General features: G+C 42.4%; 2 protein-coding genes across 9 annotated transcripts in view; one reads left to right on the forward strand and one right to left on the reverse strand.

Annotated features, from left to right (window-relative positions):
• Positions 1-27,416, reverse strand: part of npdc1b (neural proliferation, differentiation and control, 1b) — a 120,126-nt gene that overhangs the window by 85,740 nt on the left and 6,970 nt on the right. For all 4 annotated transcript variants that reach the window (XM_079689548.1, XM_079689549.1, XM_079689550.1 and 1 more), the window contains exon 2: positions 23,026-23,184. In XM_079689548.1, coding sequence (XP_079545674.1) covers positions 23,026-23,184 — 159 coding nt within the window. The remainder of the gene's footprint in view (positions 1-23,025; positions 23,185-27,416) is intronic.
• The window catches only part of LOC307044377 (uncharacterized protein), a 48,084-nt gene continuing 44,567 nt past the window's right edge, over positions 23,900-27,416 (forward strand). For 4 of the 5 annotated variants that reach the window (XR_013809616.1, XR_013809617.1, XR_013809618.1 and 1 more), the window contains exons 1-2: positions 23,900-24,020; positions 24,596-24,656. The gene's annotated coding sequence lies outside the window, so the exon portion shown is untranslated. Of the gene's footprint in view, positions 24,021-24,481; positions 24,657-27,416 lie in introns of those variants that run through there. The other variant, XR_013809620.1, reaches the window with a different exon arrangement.

Genomic DNA, 27,416 nt, shown 5'->3' on the forward strand with positions numbered 1-27,416 from the left:
GAAGATGCCATAGCCATAGCTCTCCACTCTGCACCGAGCCACCTGGAGCATCGTGGGAGCTACGTCAGCTTGCTCTTTATTGACTACAGCTCAGCGTTCAACACAATCATCCCGGACATTCTAGTTTGCAAACTATCAAACCTAGGCCTTCCCCCACCCACCTGTTCCTGGATCAAAGATTTCCTCACTAACCGCCCCCAGCGTGTGAGACTTGGCCCCCATCACTCCTCCACCCGCACTCTCAGCACCGGCTCTCCTCAGGGCTGTGTGCTGAGCCCTCTCCTGTACCCACGACTGCAGTCCAGCCCACCCAGAGAACATCATCGTCAAGTTTGCTGACGACACCACTGTGGTGGGGCTCATCTCAGGAGGAGACGAGTCGGCCTACAGGAGTGAGGTACTGAAGTTCTCAGCGTGGTGTTCAGTGAACAACCTGGCACTGAACCCCACGAAAACCAAAGAGATCATCGTAAACTTCAGGAGGAATACTACCGACCTCGCTCCCCTCGACATTAACGGCGAGTGTGTGGAGAAGGTCCACACCTTCAAGTTCCTTGGCGTCCTCATCACCAACAACCTTTCCTGGAAGGACAACAGCACAGTTGTCATCAAGAAGGCCCAGCAGCGTCTGCACTTTCTGAGGGTGCTCAGGAAGAACAGCTTTGCCACTAAGCTGCTGGTGACTTTCTACCGATCTACCATCGAGAGCCTACTGACATACTGCATTACAGTGTGGTACGACAGCTGCACTGAGGCCGACAGGATGAGGCTTCAGAGAGTCGTAAAAGCAGCACAGAGGATCATCGGCTGCCCTCTCCCCTCCCTGATGGATATTTACACCTCCCACTGCCTCAGTAGAGCCAAAACCATTAAAAAGGACAGCTCACACCCCGGCTTTCACCTGTTCAAACGCTACAGGTGTATCAAATCCAAAACAAACAGACTCAAAGACAGTTTTTTTCCCAAGAGCCATCATTGCTTTTAACACCTGAAATCATGTGAATCAATGTGACTCTGTACATATATACATATATATCATTACTATTATTATTATTATAAATACACAGGGGTGTATCAAATCATGAAATTGCATCAAATTGCAATGCAAAAATTAAATGCAATGCATTGTTCTGACCAGGCCTGGAATTTCGTCATTTTAGGGGCAAGGCCACTTGGCCTTTTGAGTTGTCAATTTTTTAAGGGCACAAAGGCCAAAAGCCAGGGCACCAAGGCCATACATTTAAAAAATGATTTAACATACGATATGAAGTGACTACGATTGTATATGCATTTACAATACTTTTATATATATTTATTAAGCATTCAATGGACACCAAATTGCAATTAAACACATTCTTTATTAAATCTACAAAGGATTCTTATAGCACAGACATGTTTGGCTCACTGTGAGACTGTGGTAGTGGGCCTACGTCAAGGTGCGTCCTTATTCTGAGTCACTTGAAGATGGAGATGATGACGAGTCAGGGAGATTTGGACTTTTGGGGTTCCTTTGACCATAGGGATGAATATTGGGTCTCCTTTTGTTGATGCCAGCTGCCCACCATCTTGCCACAGCTTCATCACTTTGATATTCAGCAGGAGCACAACCCTGGGATTTGATGAGGAGTAGATCTTCAATTGTTGAAGTGTGCAGGCTTAAACGCCAATCGCCCTGCATTCTCTTCATTACTGAGAACTGCCGTTCAACTTGAGAGGTAGAGACAGGAAAAACTAGGACTATTTGTATTAGGTGCAGCAGATTGGGGTACATTCTTCCCTTCTCCAACAAGAATCTGGACCATAATGGGAGGAAAGTTTCCCTACTATGGTGACGCACAATGTCGTATGTAGACAGTTCAGGCATGCCACAAGACATGTGAATGGGTATTTTGATCGCGTTTTGAAAATTGGGCGATATAAACGCGCAGCAAACTTTGAACTTCCGTCTGCGATCGCCGGTGGTCAAATAAGTCTGCACAGAGGTCTTTGACAGCTAACAACACAGCGCTAACTGCCTAGCACTAGATAATAATACAAAAAGAACACAACTGCAACATAAATCAGGGTTCTTACACCTTTTCCAAAGTCAAATTCAAGCACTTTTCAAGCATTTTCAAGGTGCATTTTCAAGCTTTTCAAGCAGCGTACAGCTGTTGTAAATTACATATTTATATGCACATACTTATACTCAAATGATTAGTTCCCTACCTCACATTAAATCAGATGTTCTTTATGCTATAAACAACCAAATGTGTGTTTCGTAATAGCATTCTACATAAGGATGAAAAATTAAAGATAAGAAAACAAAGTTTAATATTGTAAAATGAGTGACCCATATCATATATAGTAGACTGGGCATCCCATATAACTTGGCTGAGCCAATATAAAACAATCAGCCAACTAAGTTTTCAATAAATTCTTTATTAACATTTTTTACATTTTTGAGGTCCTTTTAGGGTGGCAGTAAACATACGGCTCTCCAAGGTTAGGACAAAACCATTGAAACACAAAGCTGATATAAAAAAGCGTGTGCAGAGATCTTCTTTCTGTGTAAGAGTTTTGGAGGTTTCCAGGGAATTTTTTGCAGAATATGAAACTTTTATTGCCAAAATCTCCCGATAAAAACATGTTTGAAGCTTGTAAAGGGAAGATGACAGCTCTCCCTCGCACTAATGCTTTTACGTAGCGACGCTCCCCCCTCCCTCCCGCTGACATTATGAATGTATGGCGTATAGCAGGGGTCGGCAACCTTTTTGATATGAAGTGCCATTTTAAAAATGTTATCAGCGTGCCAACGATCGATAATTATCAACGGGGGGGGGGGGGGGTTGAGGAGCTTGACGCTCGTCAACTATCAGCTGGAGGGCGGGGGAGCCTCGCTGCGGGGAAGCAGTGTGTGGACCTGTCAGCGCAACTTACATGATGCCGAATTTAACAAACAAATTTAAATAATTGGTTTAAACGGCATAATAATAAGGACGATCGTCCGTTCTGTGATTCTCCAGAACACACAAGTTATGATATTAGGGTCATGCAGAGTGATATGAGATCGCTGTCCCTTTAAGAGAGAGAGAGAGGGGTGCGGCTTGTGCATGTGTGTTTGTGGATGGTAGAGCGACAGTGAGGGAACGTGTATATGTTTCTGGAAGTGAAACGGGAAAGCAGAAAAACAAAGGTCTGTGATGTATTTTGTGAAACAGAAGAACAGCTAAATAAATGCAACGTCCTCCCAAGAAGAGCTCGCCTCTCTCCAGTCATTTAAGCTAAAGTGGGTTATTGAACCTGAAGCTTGTTGCTTCTGCCCTCCTCGACTACGGTCTGGGAGCCGACAGGAAAGTTCAACACACAGATGGCCAGTCCGCCCCTTTGTAGCATATTATTTCGATGAGAGATGAGCAGATCGCCACTGGGCTTTCAACTAAATACACAGCCACGCAAAAACTGCGTCATTTGTACAGCTCATTATGGGTACTGCAATTAGTGAAGTGCTTTCCTCCGTGGTGAAACGATCAGCACTGCACCACGGAGGAAAGCGGCAGAAAGTCACCTGGAGTTAAAGAGAGTGGGGCTGCGTTGCGTGCATGGCTTCCTTCTGCAGGTAACGGGGAGACGCGCTCTGGCGGCGGTCTTGCGTTCAGGATCCGAAAATTAATTTAAATATTTTGCACACTTATTCCACTTATTCCGAGTGTGCCACTGGTTATGCCAATGCTGGCACGCGTGCCAGGGGTTGCCGACCCCTTGCGTATAGTAATCATAGATAACACGGCAGGGTCCGTTACAGTTTGTTTTCATCTGATTTCAAAGAAACAAAGTCTTGGCTTTCAGAATATTAAACTTGTTTCGGCAAATTCAGATGATAAATACAACTTTGAAGCTTGTAACGGCATAATTACAAGCGGAGAACGGAGTAACTTTACGTCAAAGCAGGCATAACAACAGCCGGTGTTTCTCGTGAGTGTTTTCCCCGGGAAACTAACACAATACACACAAAAGCAAAAATACACAAACACACAAACACACACTCGCGAGCTTCCCCCAGACCATTAATACAAACGAAAATATGTTTCCTCCGTTAGAAAGCTAGGAATATCCTCTTTCCAACAGTGTATAACTCAAAATGTGTCTTCGGGTCAATGTGACTGATTTCGATGGAGCAAGTTTAGGCACGAAAAATACTACCAGTAGAAATACATTGCTTTTATGTGCTTCATCCTCTGAAAACCACAGGATGGCGACTGTCGCACATACTGACATAGGTACGCTCCTTTTTATTATTGTCACCTGCATAAGCAATTATCACACATCGAGTTCGCTAACGTTACTAGCTTAAACAAACGTAACATGCAACGTTGGCCTAATCCAAAATGCTCTACTACGGCTTACCTTTCATATTGCTCGTCAGCGCAGACTCTCCCATCGCGAAAAATTGAAATTCTTTGTGGCAAACTGTGCAGAAGGCGAATCGTTGGGTTGATCCTCGTTTTAGCCACAGCTTGTATTTCTTTTCGGATAGCCAACGCTCGTTAAAACAACAACCTCCTGGCATACTGTCATTCTCTCATTAGAATGCCCAGGTCACACAAAGAAAACACTTGCAGGTCGCGCGCATAGCGCGGGAAGGCCGGAGCGGAGCTGTTTTATGTAGAAGCGAAGCAACTAAGGGCGCTCCGACTTCTTTATTTTCTTTTAATCTAAAAAGCGAACTATTCAGTCAGACAACAATTTATTGTAAAAGTAAAGCATTTACAATTTCAAGCACTTTATCTCAAATCCAAGCACCATTCCCAAAATTCAATCACTTTTCAAGTCATGAAAACACCTCGTAAAAATTCAAGCATTTTCAAGGATTTCAAGCACCCGTACGAACCCTGATAACTTATCCAAGTAGTAACAAAAACACTTCAAAATATTATAATTATGCATTACCATACGAGCAAGAAATAGTAATGTTATCCATAAAATTACACTTAAAGCTGGACAAATGAAAAACTTAACGGCAAACAGGATCATCACAAAACCTTACCTCACCTCAGCCTTTTCTTGAGCGGAGAATCAGCTAGCTAGGTCCTAGACCGTCCTACGGACGCGTGAGGGGGTGGGCGGAGATAGGTCCTAGACTGATGTCAACTGTCATCATAGACCGTCCGAGCGGTGCATTCCAGACTCAAATCAAGCGCACCACTGATTTTTTTTTTCCTCCTTCAAAATTGCTGGTGTTGAAGCCGTGTCAGAAAAGAGGCAGACTGCTAAACCACAAAACTTAGTCAGAGAGGGCATCAAGGCCACTGTGGCCTTATGGCAGATATCATTTTTAAGGGCACAAGGCCAAAGTGGGAGGGCACGAGGGCCATGGCCCCTCGTGGCCCTCGTGAAATTCCTGCCCTGGTTCTGACACATAAAAATAACTTTTGCAAAGTTTTGGGAACATTCATTGAGATTTAAAAGGTGGAACACAACATGTGAAAATTATGAAAATTGGCAGTTTGGGTGTTTTCTCTAGGCAATTTCAAAAAATGCAAGAAATTGTTTTTGAGAACTTTTAATTTTAATAGAACAACATTTATGTATTTAAAAAATAAAGAACAAAAAGCTGAAGAGTGCCAGGGGCAGCATCTCGCCTTCAGTACCATAGGTGCCACTCCAGTGCCTTGATCGCTGATACTGCGATGCCCTCGTCAACAGACTTGTACGCGTTCAGGTGGTGGTAGAGTGTGAGGTCATTCCATGCGGCATCTACGGCCGTGTTGCAGGTCAGCCACCACATTGCGTAGATGTGCGAAATGAAGTTGGCAAACGCCCAAATCTTTCAGCAGCTGCTGCCACGTAGTGATAGGTCCCCCTGAGGAAGCAACGCAATGTGCTGCTCCACCAAGGCCATCTTGAGAGTGTAGAGCAGCTTGACAACCCACCGCGCCTTGTGCAGCAGTGTTTCCGCCAGACCAGGGCTGAGGGCGTCCACCGGAGAGAGAGTCACGTGACTTGAATTTTGAATTGAGCCGTCCCTTATAGTAGATAATATCTCTTACGTTAGTGATGGGAATTACGGCTCTTTTTAGTGAGCCGGATCATTTGGCTCGGCTCACTAACAAGAAGAGCCGGCTTTTTTTACCACAGTTTACCACGGAGCCTCAGTTCCGGCGCTCGCAGTTCACGCGCATGCTCCACCGCTCATCGCGTCCAAATCGCGCACGTTCCGTGTTGTCTGTGGCAGGCACCGTGGGTTTCAATACTCCGAAAACAATCCCAATAGGCTACTTTGCCCCTCCAACAGAGGGGAAGTCCTTGTCCTTTTTCCTTTTTATCATTTCAAGGTATCTTTTTTTTTTTGGAGCCCCTCGGCTCGAGTTCAGGCCGTTCCGAGCTGCTGAATAAGGCCATCAAATGACGGCAAGACGCCCCCCTGGCGGAAACACTGTTGTGCAGTGCTCCCGGCGGTTGGAAGGTAACTGAGGTGTGTGCTGCACTGTCTGCACCCAGATACACAAGACACAAGCTGCATGAACTCACGGAAGTCACCTCGCTTGTAGTCGAGCACTTCCTGCAGCGCACGCAATGATATCAGCACCCAACTTGCCCAGGAACGGTGGTTAGGCCGCATCAGGAATGTATCGGGACAATTGGCCGCTGTCCTTATGTGGCACCAGGTCCCAGTTGTCCCGGAGCCGTGTAAACAATGTAACCTCTGGGAAGCGTGACGTCTCCACCTAGAGATCAGTGAAAATGTGGCTGAGGAGCACCTCGCCGATGTGGTGCCGGTACCCGAACAGAGCAGTGGTCAACCCAGTAAGAGCTGGATGACAATGCAGGATGCAGTGTTTAACGCGGTGGTGTCAAATGCCATGTTGACAACCTGATCGGTGCAGCACCACTCCTGCAGCAGCTTGCTTGTCAGCCGGGCGATGATCATTCCGCATGGCCCTTCAGTTCCCTTCATATAGACTGGCACACCAAGCAGTTTGAGCTGCTCCGCATGTCCGACACCACTGTCAGACACTCCTCCAACTGGCGCACATTGGTGAGCATCGGCGTCAACTTGCTGTCCCAGTGCAGGGTGCATATGGGAGGTGGTGTCCACTGCTCGTGCTGTTCCTCACTGATGGCCTCCAGCGTGTGGTGGCACGCTCGGTCTGCTGTTGCGTAGGACGTGGAGACCTCTGCCCTATTGCCCCCTTCAACCTTCAAGACTCGGCCGGCTGAGGATGTCTGCTGGAATGAAGGCTGGTGCCAGTCTTCTTACGCTTGCGAGTGGGTGTGTTCTCCACCGGTGGAGCAGCTGTTTCATCTTCTTAAAACCAAAGCCCAAAGTGATGGCGCCAGAGAACGACATAAAAAAATGAACCGCTTTATCATGGCTCCCCAATGGGTGCTGGTTACCCCTTTTGCCGTAAAAGCTGATGTGCCGTTCCACCTCTAAATCATCACGTATCGCAAAAATATTTTGCATTTATTGTTTTTGCATGGATGGTAACACTTTTAGCACCCAGACAGATCAATATGCTGGAACTGTGTATTTTGATGCACCCTAACACTATTTTTATTATTATTATTTATTACATTACAGATTTTATTTGTATACTCCTGGACATAATTACTGCACTTTATTCCTTATTCCTTTATTCCTTATTCCTAAGTATGTATGCTGCTTGTATCCTGTTGTCTTATGTTGTGATGTATTTGTTTTTGTTTTGATGGCACCCTTGAAAGGGAGAAGCATTTATTATTATTCGGGGTGCACCGAATGGGAAATTCTTGGCCGAAACCGATACCGAAAATAGGAAACAGTTGGCCGAAAACCGAATGCCGAAAATGATTAATAGAAATATATATATATATATATATATATATATATATATATTATAATGTATACATTTTTTAACAATGTTGTTCAGCTACCTGATTATGGAAAAAAGACATGATTATGGCAAAACTTAACTTAAATAATAATCACTATATGGGTCCATAAAACATTTATTCAGCACTTTTGAATGCATACAGTACATTAATTCCAAGTCAAGTGCATTTTCTTTTCTCTGTAGGATAACTACAACAAAGTGCATTCAGAACAAAGCCAAGGTGCTTTAAAACTGCATAAACATCTAGGCCAGTAGGCCTACAACAAAATAGTGTAAATAAAGACTGTAACAGCAAGGCCTTCAACAACAACAACAACAAATGCAACTATAAGTTTGGTAACCTAACGTGCTGTTGTGATGACGTAATCAAAACGCGGCGACAAGCACGGCGCGCGACCATGCTCGCGGCCAGGGGCGCAGCTGCCCTGTGTCAGGGGGGTATGCAGCAACAATTTTGGCGCCCCCCCCCAAAAAAATTTTTTTTATATATATATTATATATATATATATATATATATAGTAATAATAAATAAATAAGTCTGCTGGACATGGCCTTTAAATAATAAGGGTTTATTTTAAAGCATATCAGCCACTGTAGGTCTACCATCATTAAATAATAAACAAATTTACACATTTACAATCATTATAATCAATGCAACATAAAACATTAAAACATTAAAATGCAAAAGTAAGCTTACAAAGATCCATTAGAACACACTCTGTTAACAACAACCACAGATGTAAATCACTTTATTGCTAACTCTGGTACCTGAACTGTCTTGTACACGGCCCCTGACAAATAAGCTAATAAATTAAAAAAATTAAAAAATGATGTAGCTTATGTAACAATGTTGCTACCTGAGATTGTAGTAGAGCACTCTTTAGTTGCTACTAAATCGTAACATGGCGTGCCTTTGCACTTGCCCATTTATCTAGTATTGCATCGAATGAAACAGTTCGTGCCACACTGTTTTCAATTGAAATGACTGCTAATTGGGTTAAGCGATCATTGCTCATGTTGGAACGAAGGTATGTTTTAATCAGCTTTAGCTTGCTGAATGATCTCTCGGCAGAGGCAACTGTCATAGGCATTGTCAGGAAAACTCTCAGGGCTACTGTCAGATTTGGGAAAACCAAATCAAGGTTCTCCTGTAGGAGGACATTTAGTTTATCCAGAGCCTTTTCATGCCCCCTAAGTAGACGGCTTGCTGGGTAAATTTCCTGAATGATATCCCTTGAAACATCATCGGTAGCCAGTGCATATCTTGTCACTGATTCCTCCAACTCAGCTTTTGTCATGTGTTCCATTTTGTAAATGAACTTAAACTTTTCGGACACAAGCTGAAGATTGCAAAATCTGTCAGACAACTCCTGAATTACAGTGTCAACAATAACATTAAAAACCATGCACCTAAAATGGGTCTCAGGTTCCTGTTCAAAATGGCCAGTGCTTGAATCATCTCCATGAAATCTCTTTTGCTTTCTGCAACGTCTTTCCTTAAAGTCAGGGGAAGCATCCATCTCAATGGCTAGTCTGCGTGCAATGTCAAGGGATTTCTGAAACCCCTCCTCTCTATACTTACAGAAGAATTCTTTCAGAGAATCGATCATCCTTATGGCAGTGTCCATCGAAATGTTCACTGCTTGCATTGCCTTGCTAACAAACGTGATCTCTGACAATAGATCATACCAAATCAAGAGGCACATCAGAAACTCCATGGTAACAATCTCGCCAGAGAGCGACTTTGCCTCTGAGACTGTTTTGCCGTCTTTTTCCACTTCCTCAAGCTTTTCCAAAGCGTCAAGAATCCCCCCTAACTGGAAACGCACAGCATTGACAGAGTCTATTTTCGCCTCCCACCTGGTTTCACTGAGAGGCTTTAGAGTAATGTCCACAAACTCTTTGAGGATATCCCACCTCTTCACCGAAGCTGAAAAAATGGTGTACAGTCTCTGGATAGTGCCAAAAAAGGTAAGACACACTCTGTTTGATGATGCAGCATCACATAGGAGAAGGTTGAGACTGTGGCTACAGCAGGGGATAAATAGTGCCTCTGGACACTTCTGCTGCACCAAGGCTTGAACACCTTTGTGTATACCTCTCATATTCGAGCCATTGTCATAACTCTGTCCCCTACAATTCTTCAACTCCAACCCCAGGCTATCCAGCACCCCAGTCAGTGTTTCTGTGAGACCTTTACCAGTTGTGTCCTTCACAACTATGAAGCCAACAAAAGACTCATTGATGGTGGCTTTCTTTTTGTCGTCCGTATGAACATACCGGATTATGACTGAGGCCTGCTCCTGCTTTGAAATGTCAGGAGTGCAATCCAACTCCACAGCAAAGTACTTGGAGGCTTTGACCTGGGCACAAATTTTACCAAGTACACAGTCTGCAATTGAATCTAAAAATTCATTCTGAGTGCACCAGGAAAGATATCCTGTGGTTTTTTTAGCCGCTACCTTTCTAAGATGCTCTGCTAGTGTGACATCATATCGTGCTATGACCTCAAGGACACCCAGAACATTTCCATTTTTAGGATCTCCTAATGTAGCATTCTTCCCCCTCAGTGGCAAGTTCCTTTCTGCGAGAAAGAGTATGCAATCGATCACTCTCGTTAACACGCTTCTCCAGTGTGCCTTTTCAGCTTCTATGGCTTTTTGCAAGGTACTGTCAATTGTCTTACCAAGGCGTAAGCGAGATGTTAATTCTTTCCACAAAAGATACGCGTTGATGTGTAAACCACTGGTTTCATGGTGCTGCAGCGTTTTTGAAAGACTCTGCCAGTTATTATATCCCACCACAAAGCGTGTGTCAACAACGCTAGCTCCATCGAAAAGTTTACGCGCAAAACAATACACCTTATTCGTACTTTTAGAATACAGTAACCAATCTCGTGCAACTTTCTCTCCATTTGACATTGTGCGAAAACAATACGCTTTCGAAAAACACCTTCTAGACTTCTCTGATCTTGGATATGGCCCATCAGGACATTTGTGTGGGCCATTTTCAACAACACACTGCCTAAATGAGTCCCCAATCTGATGTGGTGGTGGCCAGTCTGATGGATCTTCTGAGTAAGGCCTTGACTCAGCCCTCTCCTCTTCACCTCTCTGTTCCACAACCTCATCTTCACCTCTCTGTTCGACATTCTCTTCCACCTCATCTTCACCTCTCTGTTCCACATTCTCTTCCACCTCATCTTCACCTCTCGGTTCGACATTCTCTTCCACCTCATCTTCACCTCTCTGTTCCACATTCTCTTCCACCTCATCTTCACCTCTCGGTTCGACATTCTCTTCCACCTCATCGTCACCTCTCGGTTCGACAATCTCCTCAAATTCCACCTCTGTGGTGAGTGGCTCTCCATCTCTGTCTGCACTATTATCCCCAAAAAGGACACAGTGAATAGGTTGGTCAACAGAACTTCAAACCATACTGGACATTGAGTTTTGTGTGGTCAAACTAATAGAACTCCTACTACCTGACATCATCACTGGTCTCATCTCTACTTGATGCCATCGCCGACCTCATGTCTGTCTCATTCACTCCTTGCCTGTGTTCTTTTCCACTAAGATATATTGTCAAACAAACATTATGAAATAGATTTTCCATATTAGTTTTTCCTTATTAATAATATTAAAATAATATTAAGAAATGAATCTGTTGGTATCAAGACCCCTACACTTACACCTAATGTTAGACCTACCTGTTGCCTTCCCCTGTCTTTCCTGAGCCACCATCCTCACACCTGAATAAAATGAATTCACTGTTAAAGCAGCTGTCTAAATTAAATTATTATATCAGCCCAGTGATAAGGCAACTTAATAATAAAAAAAACAACACTATTATGCCGTGTAAGGTTGTGCTGCTGTTGAAAGTACATTCACATTTTGGATTTTAAAAGAACAAATAAAAAACACTTATGCCGTGTAAGGTTGTGCTGCTGTTGAAAGTACATTCACATTTTGAATTTTAAAAGAACAAATACGGAGAGCTACTTAGCACAGACCTGTAAAGAGATGTGACCCTGTAATAACAGCTTCTGTGTCACCAAACAGATGTATAGCCTGTATGTCTGACAGCACAGCTAACATAGACAGCTAATGGCAGCACAACATATTTAAATGATTCCATGGTTAGCTATGTTTTCCAGCTTCTTGACATTTATTGTGCATGCTACCTTATATTTACCAGTTGTTATTTTACCTTAATACAATTTGGACGTGACATGCATGGGGTTTAACCAAAATCTAAATGTAGCTATCAGAAACATCGGTTTGCATTAAAGCTAGCCGTAAACCACACTTCAGCTGCTAGTGTTAGCAAACACTAGCCAATCTGAGAACAGTCTGTTAACATGAACTGACATTTGCAAGCCTCTTATTTGGTAGCAAATGTGTGCATGATTCCATGATAAACCAGAGTTATTGCATTAGTTATGTTTTCCAGATTCTTGTCATTTATTGTACATGCTACCTCATACTTTCCATGTCAGCGCTGGCGCAGCAACATTGGTTTGCATATTCTAAGCTAGCCATAAACCCACCCACCTTTGGCTGCTACATGCCCAGTGTTAGCATACGCTAGCCAGTCAATATTTCCAAGCACAGACAGACGTCACACTTTAAATCATCCTATTCCTACCTGTTGCCTTTCAACATCCACTTATTTAGCTGTTGTCGCATCCCTTGACACGCCGTCTCCTTTTCCCTCTTTCTTTTTCTATTTTCTGCCCCCGACCGCTTTTTTGGTTTATCCATGATTTCTTTTTGACGTTAACTCACAACGAGCGCCTGCTCCTCAGTGTTCACGGCGTCCCTGCTCGTGCTCCCTCCTCTATGTCAAAATTCTATGATGGAATCTTATGAGATAGGGCGCCCTTCTCTAGCATATTAATCCTCTAAAATGTTTTAAAACCTTAAGGAAATGCAGAAACTATTTAGAAACATAAAGAAAATACCATTTTATTTTAATTTAATTTAATTTTTTTTTTTTACCATCGCTTGTTGGGCGCCCCCACTGGTGTGGCGCCCCTATGCGTCGCATATAGTGCATACCCACTTTTTGCGCCACTGCTCGCGGCTGGCTCACAGCCAACATGTCTGCCGCTTGGCGATATTTCAAAATATCAAAGAAAGAGGCGCGGATTGCGATTTTTAAAACGTGTTCAGCTGACATTTCTCGAGGAGATGTAACTGCAAAGACTTTCACCACTTTGGGATTACTCCACCACTTGAAATCAAAACACCCGGACAAATATGCGGAGTATGATCAACGTAACCCTGTTCTCTGACAAGCCGAAAGGGCCTTTTTAACCATTTTCGGCCGATAATTTTCGGTGGCCAAATATTCGGTGCATCCCTAATTATTATCTCATTGTACATGTATAATGACATTAAACGATTCTATTCTTCTATTCTATTCTTCTATTCTATTCTGAAGCTGTCCCTAGCGGTGTTCCAAGATAAAATACTGCCTTTTAACATTTTTATTACCAACAATGGCTCATATTCATCTGTTTGATGTCTGTTGAATTGATAAACCACAGCGCCTCTCAGCTCTCTTATTCTCTTTTAGCTCATCGTTTTGATTTTACTTTGAGTCGCACACTCATCTGCGTCGTTCCCAGCGGCAGCAGTTTAATCAAGTAGCTCTGATAAACCCTGAGCACACCACCTGCTCACAATCACACAGCAGGCAGACACAGGTTGAGGTCAAATTGTCAGTTTATCTTAGGAAGGTTCCTAACGGAGTGAAACGACCCGTAAGTACCTCAGTAGCAGCCATAAGAGCTGTTGAAATGCTCTAGAGATGATAGGAAAGGAGCTTCAATACTTCCTCTATAACCTCCTTTAGCTTAGGAAACACTGGACCTTCATTTAGGAAAGGAAAGGAGAAAATGCTGTCCCACAATGCATTGCTTCAACATTTACCATGACCAGTGGCAGTTCTACAGGGTGGCAAGGGGTGGCAGCTGCCACCTCAGAAAAATGCCTTGCCACCCCAGCTGCCACCCCAGTTGGCAACTTTGTTTTGAAAGAAAAGTTGTGGCTCATCGGGCATTTATGAGAGAAAATCTCTAATGTCCGAGTGCAAGTGAATGCAGCACAAGACGCGCCTTGTAACCCCTCCCCCGGCCCTGGCGCGAGCCTGGAAATATGATTGGCGGCGATTTCCTTTGAATGGGGGGACAGCTCAAAACGAGAAGCATTTTGGATCCAAGTAGACGGAAGGAATGAGGTATTTGCGGTCAACAATGACAGAGAAGAGACTGTCAAGTTTGGCTGCAAGGCAAGTTTATTTATATAGCACTTTTCTGTACGCGACAATTCAAAGTGCTTTACAAAACAAATTAAAATACTTTTTAGGAATACATACAGTAAAAACACATATATAATGGCATTTTACAACAGGCATTACAAAGCAACTATAATACAAATAATCCAAATAAACACCACAGGTATACAATACATGTTTAAAAGGCATACTGTAGTGCGAATATGAGCAGCTCAATTAAAAGCAGCGGCAGAGATATGTTTTTAGTCTCGATTTAAAAATAGTAAGCGTTTCTGCGGACGTGCATGATTGGGTAGTTTGTTCCAGATTGTCGGGGCATAATAGCTAAATGTTGCCTCTCCATGTTTTGTTTTTACTCTGGGAACCGGTAGCAGACCCGTCCCAGAAGACCTGAGGCACCTTGATGGCTCGTAATTATGTAGGAGTTCAACAATATACGTTGGTCCTAAACCATGTAATGATTTAAAAACTAGCAATAGTAGCCGACTTTAAAATCAATTATTTAGCCGACTGGAAGCCAATGTAAAGATTTCAGAACCGGACTGATGTGATCCACTCTTTTAATGTTAGTGAGGACACGTGCAGCAGCGTTCTGAATCAGCTGCAGTTTTCTGATGGATTTCTTTGTCAGCCCTGTGAATACACTATTGCAGTAGTCAAGTCTACTAAAGATAAAAGCATGCACAAGCTTTTCTACGTCCTGTTGTGACATTAGTTTTTTAATCCTCGATATGTTCTTCAGGCTGTACTCAGCATTGAATCAAAATGCACCATAGCTTTTAATCTTAATAAGTTTGTGAGGCGTTTTGCTGAGCAAGATGGTAATCGCCACATTCAGCTGTTGGATGACTCGATGAGCATAATAAACTGTTAAGATGGTGACCTTACGTGTGTAAATATATATTTTTTTCTGTTTTAAGTCCTGAGAAACTCAAATAAGACGGTGTGTAAAACTTCAATGCCCAGCCAAAAAAAAGTAACCACTAACCACTACTAGGCCAGTAGGTAAGGACTTTCCACTGGAAAATAACTTACTGCAGAGATGTTTATGTTTGAGCTGAATACACGTTTTTTAACCCGAACTGATGTAGTTAGTCACTTCTTTAATGTTTGTTCATTCTGATGTAAAGTCAAGGTTGTAACTGTTTGCAATGAAGTTGTGCGGCGCTGAACTGTTCTTTTGATTATTTTCATATATGATAGTAATTACTGGTCTTTCAAATGTGAAGGAGGGTGAGCAAGCATCTTGTGGAACATTCATCATGAACTCCTCCAAAAAATATAGTTTTTTTAATAATAACACTGAATATGTGAATCATAACAATGATTGACAGCTAATATCATATTAATTTAGACAAACATCGACGAGACAGTTAATTAATATACTTATTGCAGCAGTCTGCATAGATTTGGTACCCCTGCTGGTCTAAGAGTGAGACAAACTCATTAAATTATTGTTCAGTTAAAATTCACTAAAACCCTCTATGGTACGCACTATGATGCCATTTGGGAAAAAAATGTTTGGAGTGTTTTTTTGTCATATAATAGACCAAATAAGCATAATCTAAAGACATTTTAAATAAATAATTATTTGGGGGTACTTTTTGGGGTGTGTTGCCTTGAGGCAACACTGTACCATAATGGTAAGTTATGAAAAAAAAAAATAATAATAATAATAATACATGGGACTTTTATAGCACTTTTCATGAAACTCAAAGACGCTTTGACAGAGAATTAAGAAAAGACAACAAAAAAAAAAACAAAGAAATACAAAAAGAGATAAACAAAACTGAAAATAGGGGTGGAGTGGGGTGGTCAGTGGTTGAATGCAGTGTTGAACAGGTGGGTTTTGAGTGATGCTTTGAATGCTGTGAGGGAGGAAGAATCTGTGATGGATTGGGGTTGAAAAGAGAGTTATTGTTTCAAATTTGAACAAAATGTATTTAAAAACACATGGAAAATACTAAATAGCCTCAACAGATTAAATTGCATGCCAATTAAAATGTGAGAATCGTTATTTTTTATATTTTAACAAGATTAAATATCTGAATGTTGCCTGCAGGCAACATTGTACCATTGTGAAACAACCTTTAGGAATAAATACGCAAAGAGCCTAGGCATCTTTCATCAAACTTTATTGAGCCATTTGACAAAATAGACTCACTATTGTGGAAGTTCATGAAGCAGTTATTGTCAGCAGTGAAGCACAGGTAAGTGACACACTTTGCTCACTGCACTTTCACCCTTACAGCCAGGGTATTTGCACCGGCCCTTTTTCTCCACCCACACAGGCCAATGGTCAGTGTGGTCATGATGCACATGTGTTGATGGCACTGATGAGGAAGAACCTCTGTGCTTCTTCTCAGCCAGGTCTCTGTCAACATTATGAGATGGTCTCCCCCTCTTCTTCAAAACGTTCCTCTCGTTGCAAAGGCAACTTGCAACTTCAGCTTTGAATTTAAGCAGGCTGTACACTTCTTTCTTGGGGATGCCGCAGTCATTGCATTCTTTGGGGTACAAGAGCCATGCATTCACTAGAGTGAAATCCATCATGTGCAACACGATCTTGTGATACCACTTCCTTGACCTGATCTTTGTTCTGTAGAGAGCAATCAGCGAGTCTAGAAGATCCACTCCTCCCATACTTTTATTGTATGCATGCACAACACTTGGGCAGGTAACCTGCAATGTTTCTTTCTTTTTCTTATCCCATCTTTGCACAGATCGTTGGGTTGGCTTTAACATCAAATGTATCTTGGTTAAATTGTAGAGATCTATGATGAATGGTATGCTTTTGAACAGTTTATACCTAAACACACAATACCACAATATCATGGTGAATCCATAATGGTACAGTGTTGCCTCAAGGCAACATTTACAATTGACTATAATGGTACGATGTTGCCTCCAGGCAACATTTGCATTTTAACAAGTTTCCATGACCTTACTAGCAAATTAAGTATATTAAACTATTAGAAATTAAGGTTTACTCACCTATTATTGTGAATACATTTTTTTCCAGACAAGAAATGCGCAGGAAATTATGTTTTCAGACACATTTCCTGGAGAGAAATGGCTGAGCTGATCCTTGTGGGAAAGGCAGCAAACAGGGTCTTCAAATTGGCCGCCAGAGAGTCATGGGACCAATTCAAACACTACTATTGGTTCCTTATGGTCCTGCCTCTTTTTTAAAGTATTGCATCATAATTTGAGATGTATTGTGTGAATGCAAAAGGCAAAAAACGGGTATGTTGCCTGGAGGCAACATCATACCATAGAGGGTTAAATTAATTCTGCCACCTTATATACAGTATTTATATTTAAGGCTTTACTGATGTGCCACAATAATGTCACCAAATGTTATTGAGTTAAAATAAATATTGTGGCTTTCCAAGTTAACATTACAGTAATTGATATGACTGCGATTAAATCAGCATATGCTTCTGCCAGGGGATGCCACCCCTGAAATTCTCCTGCCACCCTCTTGCCACCCCATGAATATTTGTCTAGATCCGCCCCTGACCATGACACAACATTCAGTCATTTCACGTAAACAACCGATCGTGACCGAGAAATGCGTATCATGAAAGTTAAGGTGCTTATTCAGCATTTTACAACTTTTGTGGACACTTGCTAAAGTGCTTTGTTTTGAACGTTGATCACTATAATAATCAAAAGGTGAAATATGAACTTTACCTTTTTACTGAAATGATCAAATAAAGTCTCACAGTGTGATGCATCCTCACAGTCCTCATCATCACCGTTCCCATCAACATCCTTTAACACCTGCCTTGAGGAGATAAAGGCTTGGATGAAACAGAACTTCCTGCTGCTAAATAGCTCCAAAACCGAGGCTATTTTACCAAACCAGGTCCAGTCACCAGTCACCCACATCACATTTTCTGGCCAAAACATACCCCTCTCCACAGCAGTTACCAACCTGGGTGTAAGATTTGACCGACATCTAACCTTTGACACCCACATCAAACACCTGTGCAGAACCTCCTACTAACACCTCAGGGAACATTGCAAAACTCCGTCCCACACTCTCCCTTTCAGATGCTGAACAACTGGTCCATGCCTTCGTCTCCTCAAGGCTCGATTACTGCAACGCTCTCCTCATCGGGACTCCTAGCGGGAGCCTTCAGAAGCTCCAATACGTACAGAACAGTGGGGTGATAATTTGTCAGTGTTGTTTGTCAGCTTGGTTCACTGATGGTCCACAAATAAGTATTCATCAGAGTTAATGGAACTGTGCTTTTTAGCAAGGGTTATGTATCTTTCGAAAATATTTAACCCTCATGCCAATATGATATGCGTTTTATTACTAATACCAACTGCAATGCAATACTTAGAGAAAAAGCTGCAGTTCCAATACAAGGCTATCCAAAATGTCAGTTCATCATTTATCCTATTAAACATTTCTGTGAAATTGAAGATGAACATATTGCATATGTATATGAGTTGTGTAAGGTCACAGTGAACTTGATCTTTGACCTCATCTATTGAATTCATCCTTGAGTCAAAGTGAACCCTTATGCTAAATTTAAAGAAATTCCATCAAGGCGTTACGGAGATATCACATGAATGAGCAGACATAAGCTCACCGTGATATTTCATCCTCAAAATCCAATCAGTTCATGCTAAAGTATAAGTGGACCACCCCCTTAAGGTGTTGCTAAGATATCCTGTTTATGAGAATGGGAAGATTTGCTCTTAGCTCTTAGGTATACATCCTACCTTACAGACAGAAAACAGTATACAACTCAATAACCACAAGTCCAGCTGCTCCACTGTTTCACATGGTGTCCCCCGGGGGTCAGTTTTGGGTCCACTCCTCTTCATCATTTACCTCCTTCCCCTTGGCACCAGTGGCGGCTGGTGGAAAATATTTTTGGTGGGGCTATGGAAATGGTGAACAAACCATAGGGGGGTCCGGGGGGATGCTCCCCCGGAAGAACATTTTGAGAAATGACCCCTTAAATCATGACTTCTGGTGATGTTAGAGATCAACGCTGGAGATTGCGTTGACCGACTGTTTCCACTCGGACTATAATATAGCTACACCATTGTTTGGTTTCCATGGTAGCGCGTCTCTTTAGCAGCGCCTGCAACTTAAAGTCTAAGAGGGTGAGGAGTCACAGAAAACTGAACAAGAATCGACAACTCGACCCTCTGCCCACTCCTTTCCTGTCAAATACAGGTCCAGCCCACACATATGATCCATGGTGCTACAGGCATTGCCCTTACAATTACAATAAGCATGTAAATGCTAATCTACAGCTCCGGCGATCCACTAACACCCGGAGTCTCCACCTGCAGACGCAGCTATCCTCATCAACTACTGACTGTAGCGTCACATTGGATACGATTCCAAACAACTCACAGACTGCATCGGGCGCTGAAATTGCCGCCCTGTAACCATCAGATCTGACGATGCTGATTGGCTGAAATTATGTTTCGGCGGAATGGTTTACAGATAGCAACAGTCAGCTTGTTGGCTGCTGCTGCTCTGGCTGAGGGCTCCTTTCTTACCGCCCGGACGAGAGAGGGTAATGATACACGCTGCGGCCAGGCAGGAAACATGTGACTTATCAGTAACTTTAGACATCGTAAAACAATTTTAAACGAGATGTTATTGTAGATTACTATATAATATTTACCTTGTTCGTTAAAAATAAAAATAAAAAATAAATATATTTTTTAAATATATATTTTTATTTATTTTAAATTTGTAATGACAATCAAACATGTGGGAAGAGGGGGGGGGGGCAGCGCCCCTAGCACCCCTATGGGCCGGCCGCCACTGCTTGGCACCATCCTCCGTCACCATGAGGTCCAATTGAACTGTTATGCTGACGACACACATGTCTACATATCCACCAAACCCAACACTGCCCTCCCCCCACCTCTCTCAGCACCTGCCTCCAGGACATCAGGAGCAGGATGTGCCGTAACTTCCTCAAGCTCAACGGGAGCAAAACGGAGGCCCTGCTCGTTGGCTCCAAATCCACCCTCTCCAAAGCTCCACCCCCCTCTGCCCCAGACCTAATCATAGATGGTTTCCCTGTTCCATATTCTACCCATCAAGAGCCTTGGTGTCATTCTGGACAGCTCCCTCTCATTTGCACCCCACATAAAAAACATCACCCGGACTGCATTCTTTCATATCCGAAACATCTCCAGACTCCGCCCATCCCTGTCTCAACCCAGCACTAAAGTCCTGGTTCATGCATTCGGCACATCCCGTATTGACTATTGTAATACCATGCTCTCAGGTCTTCCCATCAAACTCCTCAATACACTTCAAATCATTCAGAACTCTGCTGCCCGGATCATCACCCGCACCAAGTCCTCTCACCACATCACCCCCATCCTCATCCATCTGCATTGGCTACCAGTAAAATACCGGATAGACTTCAAAACCCTCCTGCTCACATTCAAATCCCTCCACAAGCTGAACCCCACCTATCTGGCTGACCTCCTGCCCCCCCTCTCGCTCCCTCCGCTCCTCCTCTGCTGGCCTGCTAACCGTCCCCACCCCATGCCTAGTCACGATGGGGGCTCAGGTTTTTAGCTGCACTGCTCCCAAACTATGGAATTCTCTCCCCCCACTTATCAGACAGTCTGACACAATCGCCACATTCAAGTCCCTCCTCAAAAGCATGCTAAAAACCCACCTGTTCAGATCAGCCTACTCACTGCAGTGCTCCCTATCATCGTTTCCCCTTAATACCTTTTCCCAATCATGTGTGTCCACATTGTCTTCTCCATGATGGTTTGTTTGTGTTTTTATCATGTTCTGTTGCTTGTACCTCTTTGAATATTTAACCAATTGTATGGTGTCAGTGCATGACATTAAGGATTTTGGGAGATGGCCCTGTGGGCCATCTAAGCTAATTTACAGATGGCCCTGAGCCCAATAGAGATTGCCCTGAAAAATGCGTGCGGACGAAATGCCACAAAGGGTTTGGGGGGCCTCCCCCTAGAACATTTAGATTTTTGCAGGTCTTAGATGCTGTCTGGTGCATTCTCTAGACTGAATTATAAGATGAACCAGCACAATATTATATTGTACAATTTCAATTTTATTCTTCATTTCACTTGTTTGTTGTTTGTTGTTTGTGTTTGCTCGCTTGCATGCCCTGCATAGCTATAAGAAATACTTAAGTTGTTGGTCAAGACACTTTCCATCTGATGAAGGCAAATGCCTTCATCAGATGTAAAAAAGTAGAAAACATTACATTCAGTTGTAACTGCCAAAACATTATTTACACTATTATGGCCCCTGTTAAAAATGTTTGTAATGTTATCTACTGTAAGTTGGTCGAACGAATGCCTCCTCATCCGGAAGCTGACCGAGCAGACCCGAGCAGCAGTCGAGAGGAGCCGAGTGCATCCGCGAAGCATACAAAATGGCGACGTCAGAGTTCCCGTTGGCCGGCAAATCTAAATCTCTTCGGTCACAATAATTTCCCTTTAGCACAATACCGCTTCAGTTGCGCCACTTATGTGACAGACAAGGAGAGTATGTGACAGACAAGAATAGTCCATTCTAATGTCTAACACTTAATGTGGAGAAAGAGATGTCCTGTATGGGTTGATTGTGCGTTGATCTGTTGGTAATGCCTTGGGATTCCGGTGGGCATGTAAACAAATGCATAATGCTGTGCTATACTTTGTGGCCTCACCCAGTTGCATAGCGACACTTATTGTTTAGGTGTCTTTTAATAAGCAGGTAGTCCTATCATTAGCTAGAACTAGCTAGATCTGATCAATATGGACATAAACGCGAGTGAAGTCTAATCTGACGGGAGAGAGATATCAGCTGCTGCTGACGAGTCGACACGCAGCACTGCATGATCACATGCAGCGGTGAGCGGACAAAACACACACTTCAGGTTAGAATATCACACGTAGCTATTTTAATTACCTCTCAAACTACCTAAACTAGTTATAGATATGTTTAGTTTTACTGTCGGGTCACTCATTACTGGATCCGCGAGCTGCTGGCATAATAGATTGCCCGATCGGGCAACCAGCAGGTGAGGCTTCATTGCCCGAGCTAAATACTAGATGGCCCCGGGCCATCGGGCAGTCCTTAATGTTGAGCCCTGGGTGTCCTTGGGTGTCATGAAAGGCGCCTTAAATAAAATGTATTATTATTATTTTACTATGTGATCAAATAATAAAAAAAGATTAAGAATCTGACAATATATCTGATTCATCTGAGTGTTTATGCTTTGTTAAGTACAAATACATAAGATACAACAAAACGTTTAGAGGTTTGACGTCAAGCCATAGCTATTTAATTATGTTTGGATTATTTTCATATTGTCTTATTTGAATCAGTTCAGGTCATAGACAAAGGGTGTATCATCATGTATCATCTACCATATAGGGATATGCCGACGGGTTGTACTGTTTCCAGCTTTATCTCATCAGTCATTTTGTCTCCAAAGACTCACTCTTGTGCTCTGGAGAAAGCATGCTATATACTGTATATGACTCATCCCATTAATGTTTTCTACTACATACTTGTTCTGTTTATCTCCATGGTGCTGTTGATACACTTGTAGTACTAATATAATGGGAGCTCCAATGATCTTACACATTGACAGCCAAAAGATCCAATCCAATTCAACTTCCTGTACTGTTCATGTTCACAGTGGCTTTGGCTCAATGGGTTAGTGTGCTTGTTTTAAAATGCAATGATGTAAACCAGGCAGGAGGCTCTAATCTTCTAAGTAAGAGATAGACATGGTACAATGACTTTTTCCTGATGCAGTGCTTACATTTGATGTTAAATATGTTAGCACTTTGGTTGTTCTGGAATTGACACTATGAGGGTTTTTGTGCTACCACATACCTTTAGTGGTGTGAACAGCGTGCCTCCTCTGGACCACACAGCGGCCGTGAGCGTTCTCCAGTAGGGGGCGCAGGCAGGGCCCGCAGTGGGAGCCGCCCGGGGGGCAGAAGCCCCGTCCTGCCCGGGCACAGTCTAAACTCCGAGGGCACAGGTGAGATCCTGTGGAGAAATCCACAATGACTTTTCAAGAAACTAAACCTTAGCACTGGGAGAATGACATCACAGAAACAGCACAAGGCAAGTTTATAACACCTTTCAACACAAGGCAATTCAAAGTGCTTTACAAAAATGAAAGACATAGAGCTGCTCTTAATGGGCTCGACAGTAATGGTTGCCAGGTTGCCAATGGCAACCATTCAGAAAAAATGTCAACCACTTCTTGGCCTTTGGTTGCCATCAGTGGCAACCACTTTTTAACATGAAGAAATAAGGACAACAAACAGCTAAATGTGTTCCCCAAAATAGATAAATGCTAATTATTTGTTGTATTAAGAGTGATATGTAATTATTGTTGTGACCAGTCGGAACCTGATACTTAAGTTGCACGTGCATTGGTGTGATTACGGAGCCAGAAAGCGATCCACGTTTACTCGCATGCGTGGTGCGCCGTGTGTTTGTTTTACAAAAAATGGAGAAGCAAATTAAGTTGTTTGACTGTGGGGTAAAAAGTTCAGCCAACCCGTCAATATCTCAAACGAATGTTCAAAGCGATTCAACTGATAAAGCGCAAAATGAACCCGAACGAAAAGCAAAGAGGAAATGTATAAAGTCTTGGGAGGCGAAATATATATGTACATTCTGCCAGCGCCATATAGATAGAAGAGTTACGACATCTCCGTTCACTCCAATGGACCAGTTTTTTTACAGCAATGGTGGATCGTGGAGCTCTCAATAGTTCCCCGGAAGTTAGCTTGCCGCTGACTTGCGGGGCTATCTGCGGCTAGCAGCGCAGTAGAGTTGCAGCATAATAGACCGTTCGTGTTGGACTTTTAAAGGTAAGAAAACGTTAAAAGATTTATATTGCGGATATTATCAGCACATCTGAGTCAAATTAACATGTGTATTAAAGGATGTTAGTGGATTCCGTGAAGATTATCCCTATATCAGTAGATTTAGGGAACGTTTACAGATAACAGATTAGGCTAGGATTCCGGATAAAGTTAGCAACACACGTTAACCACGAACAGCCTATTAATCCGTTCTCCTAATGTTATTTCAACCCAACGTTGTGGAATTAGAGAAAAGGGGCTTCTTAACGTGCTTTTATCTGAGGTGGAGGGAGTTAAATATTAGTTAAATATAACATTGGGGCGTGTGATTGTAGTGGGTGGAGGTGGTGAAATGAGGATATCCAATTTAGAATTCAAGCTAGTATAATATAGTTCGCGTTACACAATAATAAGGAAGAGAGCTATTTGTGTGATACATCGCTATTGATATGGATTTAGAGTGCATATTTGAGAATTCCAAACATTAAACAAAAACGTAATTTATGGGTGAGTGTTTTTAGCAGAGCCATATGATGTCCTTGTGATTCTGTTGATTATTACCTGTCTGTATTATGTTGAAGCTCAGCTGATTTTGGATTGATGGCAAAGGGAGAGGGACTTAAGTGAGAGTGAAAACACAAGGTAAGTTTCAAATAGGTCAGCAATTTCCCATCTATAGGTTGCTAGATGTATTTAACCCTTTCTCCTGTCTCCCTCTCAGCACAAGAACCCCAGGGGGATTCAACGGAGCCTTAAGACCTGCAATGAGACCCTCACCCTGCACCTGAGTCTCAACTCCCAGAGTTTAGCAAGCCTCTCCCTGTTCCTTATTTTGATTAAACAGACGTTAAGCTTCCCAATGGTGTGGTCTTCGTTTTGTGAAAAATATGATTACCTCACATATGTTGTTGCTGTTGTTGTCTTTTGTGATGGTTAAATTGCTCCTGCTGACTTGAGCCAGCCATTCTTTCCTCCTCTCTGTGTCAGTGGGGAAACTTTACATGTGTACTTCTTTCTCTGAGCGCTTGGAGCATCCCAAGGCAGCACAGCAATCCATGGGGGAGACGACATGCCAGGACAACACAGAGGAAAAGGCACAGACAAACTGCATGATATGCTATTCAATGTTTATTGATTTCCATTTATTTACAATGGATGTTCCTAAAACAACACATTTAACATCATCATGCTGCTGCTGCTGCTAGTGCTTTGACTCAGTTGACAATCATTGATAGGCACCTGTGGGTCTCCTATCCTTTCTGAAAGTCATAAAGATTACATTAGTACTTTAGATTACTTGTATCCTCAATTACCATGGGATTACTGAAACTACCATGAATTAAAGAAATGGTAGAAATGTATCTAATCAGAATTTTGAAACCTTCCTTCCCTCCCTCTAAATATATCAATAAACATTAGGATATGATGATCCTGACTACCATACAGGTTTAAGAAGATAATATGTGTTTTAAAGAATTCAAAGCAATAAACAACAGCAACAGGCTCTTTAACCAAGGCAACGTTAGCCTAACATGTATATGTTAACAGGTAAGATAGCTGTTCACACTATGTATATTTTTCTACTTTTTGTAATGCTATTTTATTTCTATTTAAGATCTTTACATTTTTGATTGTTTATGGTCTTTTAACTGTCTAATGTACAATGCCTTGTCTTTTGCTGCTGCAGCGTAAAGATTTCCCCAATTGGTGTTACGATTATTGTGTTATGTCACGTTTTGTATGTCTTGTTTTGGGTGTTTTGCTGTTCTCCCTGTCATGTTTTCCTCTTGGTATATTGTCTGGTCCTTTTCCCTGGCCCTTTCTAATTTCTCCAACTCCCCTCCTCGACTCCCCTCCTCGATTCCTATCCTCGATACTTAGTCTCGCCCACAGGAGATGCGAGCCGAGGAGCCGAGGAGGGGAAGCAGCAGGCGGTTAGAGAAATGAGAACTCCTCTCCTCTGCGCGGTCATATTAAAGCGACGTCCGTTAATTATGACGTGGCAACAGCTGCATCAGCTGTGAGTGTTTTCTTAGGGCGCTGTATTTTGTAATCTCTGTTAGATCAGCTGAACATTGTTCCCCCACATATTTACTTTTAATTCCATTTGCAACAAGTATGACACGAATGTATGAGTATTTTCGACACATACCAGCATCTCTTCTGTATTGGGCAGCACCAAAACATTATTATAAAAAGTACCCTACAAATAAAGGGAGACATATAGGCTACATGAGGCTTATGTACGTTTCATATATTCACACATGCACACATACAAACACACAAAAAAAACCAATGACTGTCTATACACTATACTATAGCCTATGTTAACCTTTTTAAACTAGTAGGCTAAATGACATGATAAATCATCAACTCACACCTCTTTCATAAAACACCTGCTAATCCACGTAATTAACAAATCATGAGGGACCTGACAGGCTATACAGGACTGTCTCAGAAAATTAGAATATTGTGATAAAGTTCTTTATTTTCTGTAATGCAATTAAAAAAACAAAAATGTCATACATTCTGGATTCATTACAAATCAACTGAAATATTGCAAGCCTTTTATTATTTTAATATTGCTGATTATGGCATACAGCTTAAGAAAACTCAAAAATCCTATCTCAAAAAATTAGAATAGTTCCTCAGACCAAGTAAAAAAAAAAGATTTATAACAGCAAAACACAATCAAACATTTGAAAATGTCCATTAATGCACTCAGTACTTGGTTGGGAATCCTTTTGCACGGATTACTGCATCAATGCGGCGTGGCATGGAGGCAATCAGCCTGTGGCATTGCTGAGGTGTTATGGATGCCCAGGATGCTTCAATAGCGGCCTTTAGCTCATTAGCATTGTTGGGTCTGGTGTCTTTCAGCTTCTTCTTCACAATACCCCACATATTCTCTATGGGGTTCAGGTCAGGGGAATTTGCAGGCCAATCGAGAACAGTAATGCCATGGTCAGTACACCAGTTACTGGTGGTTTTGGCACTGTGGGCAGGTGCCAGATCATGCTGGAAAATGAATTCCTCATCTCCATAGAGCTTTTCAGCAGACGGAAGCATGTAGTGCTCTAAAATCTCTTGGTACACAGCTGCATTTACTCTGGGCTTGATGAAACACAGTGGACCAACACCAGCAGCTGACATGGCTCCCCAAACCATCGCTGACTGTGGGAACTTCACACTGGATTTCAAGCAACTTGGATTTTGCTCCTCTCCAGCCTTTCTCCAGACTCTGGCGCCTTGACTTCCAAATGAAATACAAAACTTGCTTTCGTCTGAAAAGAGGACTTTGGACCACTGTGCAACTGTCCAGTGCTTCTTTTCCTTAGCCCAAGTCAGACGCCTCTTCCGTTGTCTTGAGTTCAGAAGTGGCTTGACCATGGGAATACGGCT

This window comes from Notothenia rossii (genome assembly GCF_949606895.1).
Source record: "Notothenia rossii genome assembly, chromosome: 6".
Lineage (NCBI taxonomy): Eukaryota > Metazoa > Chordata > Actinopteri > Perciformes > Nototheniidae > Notothenia > Notothenia rossii.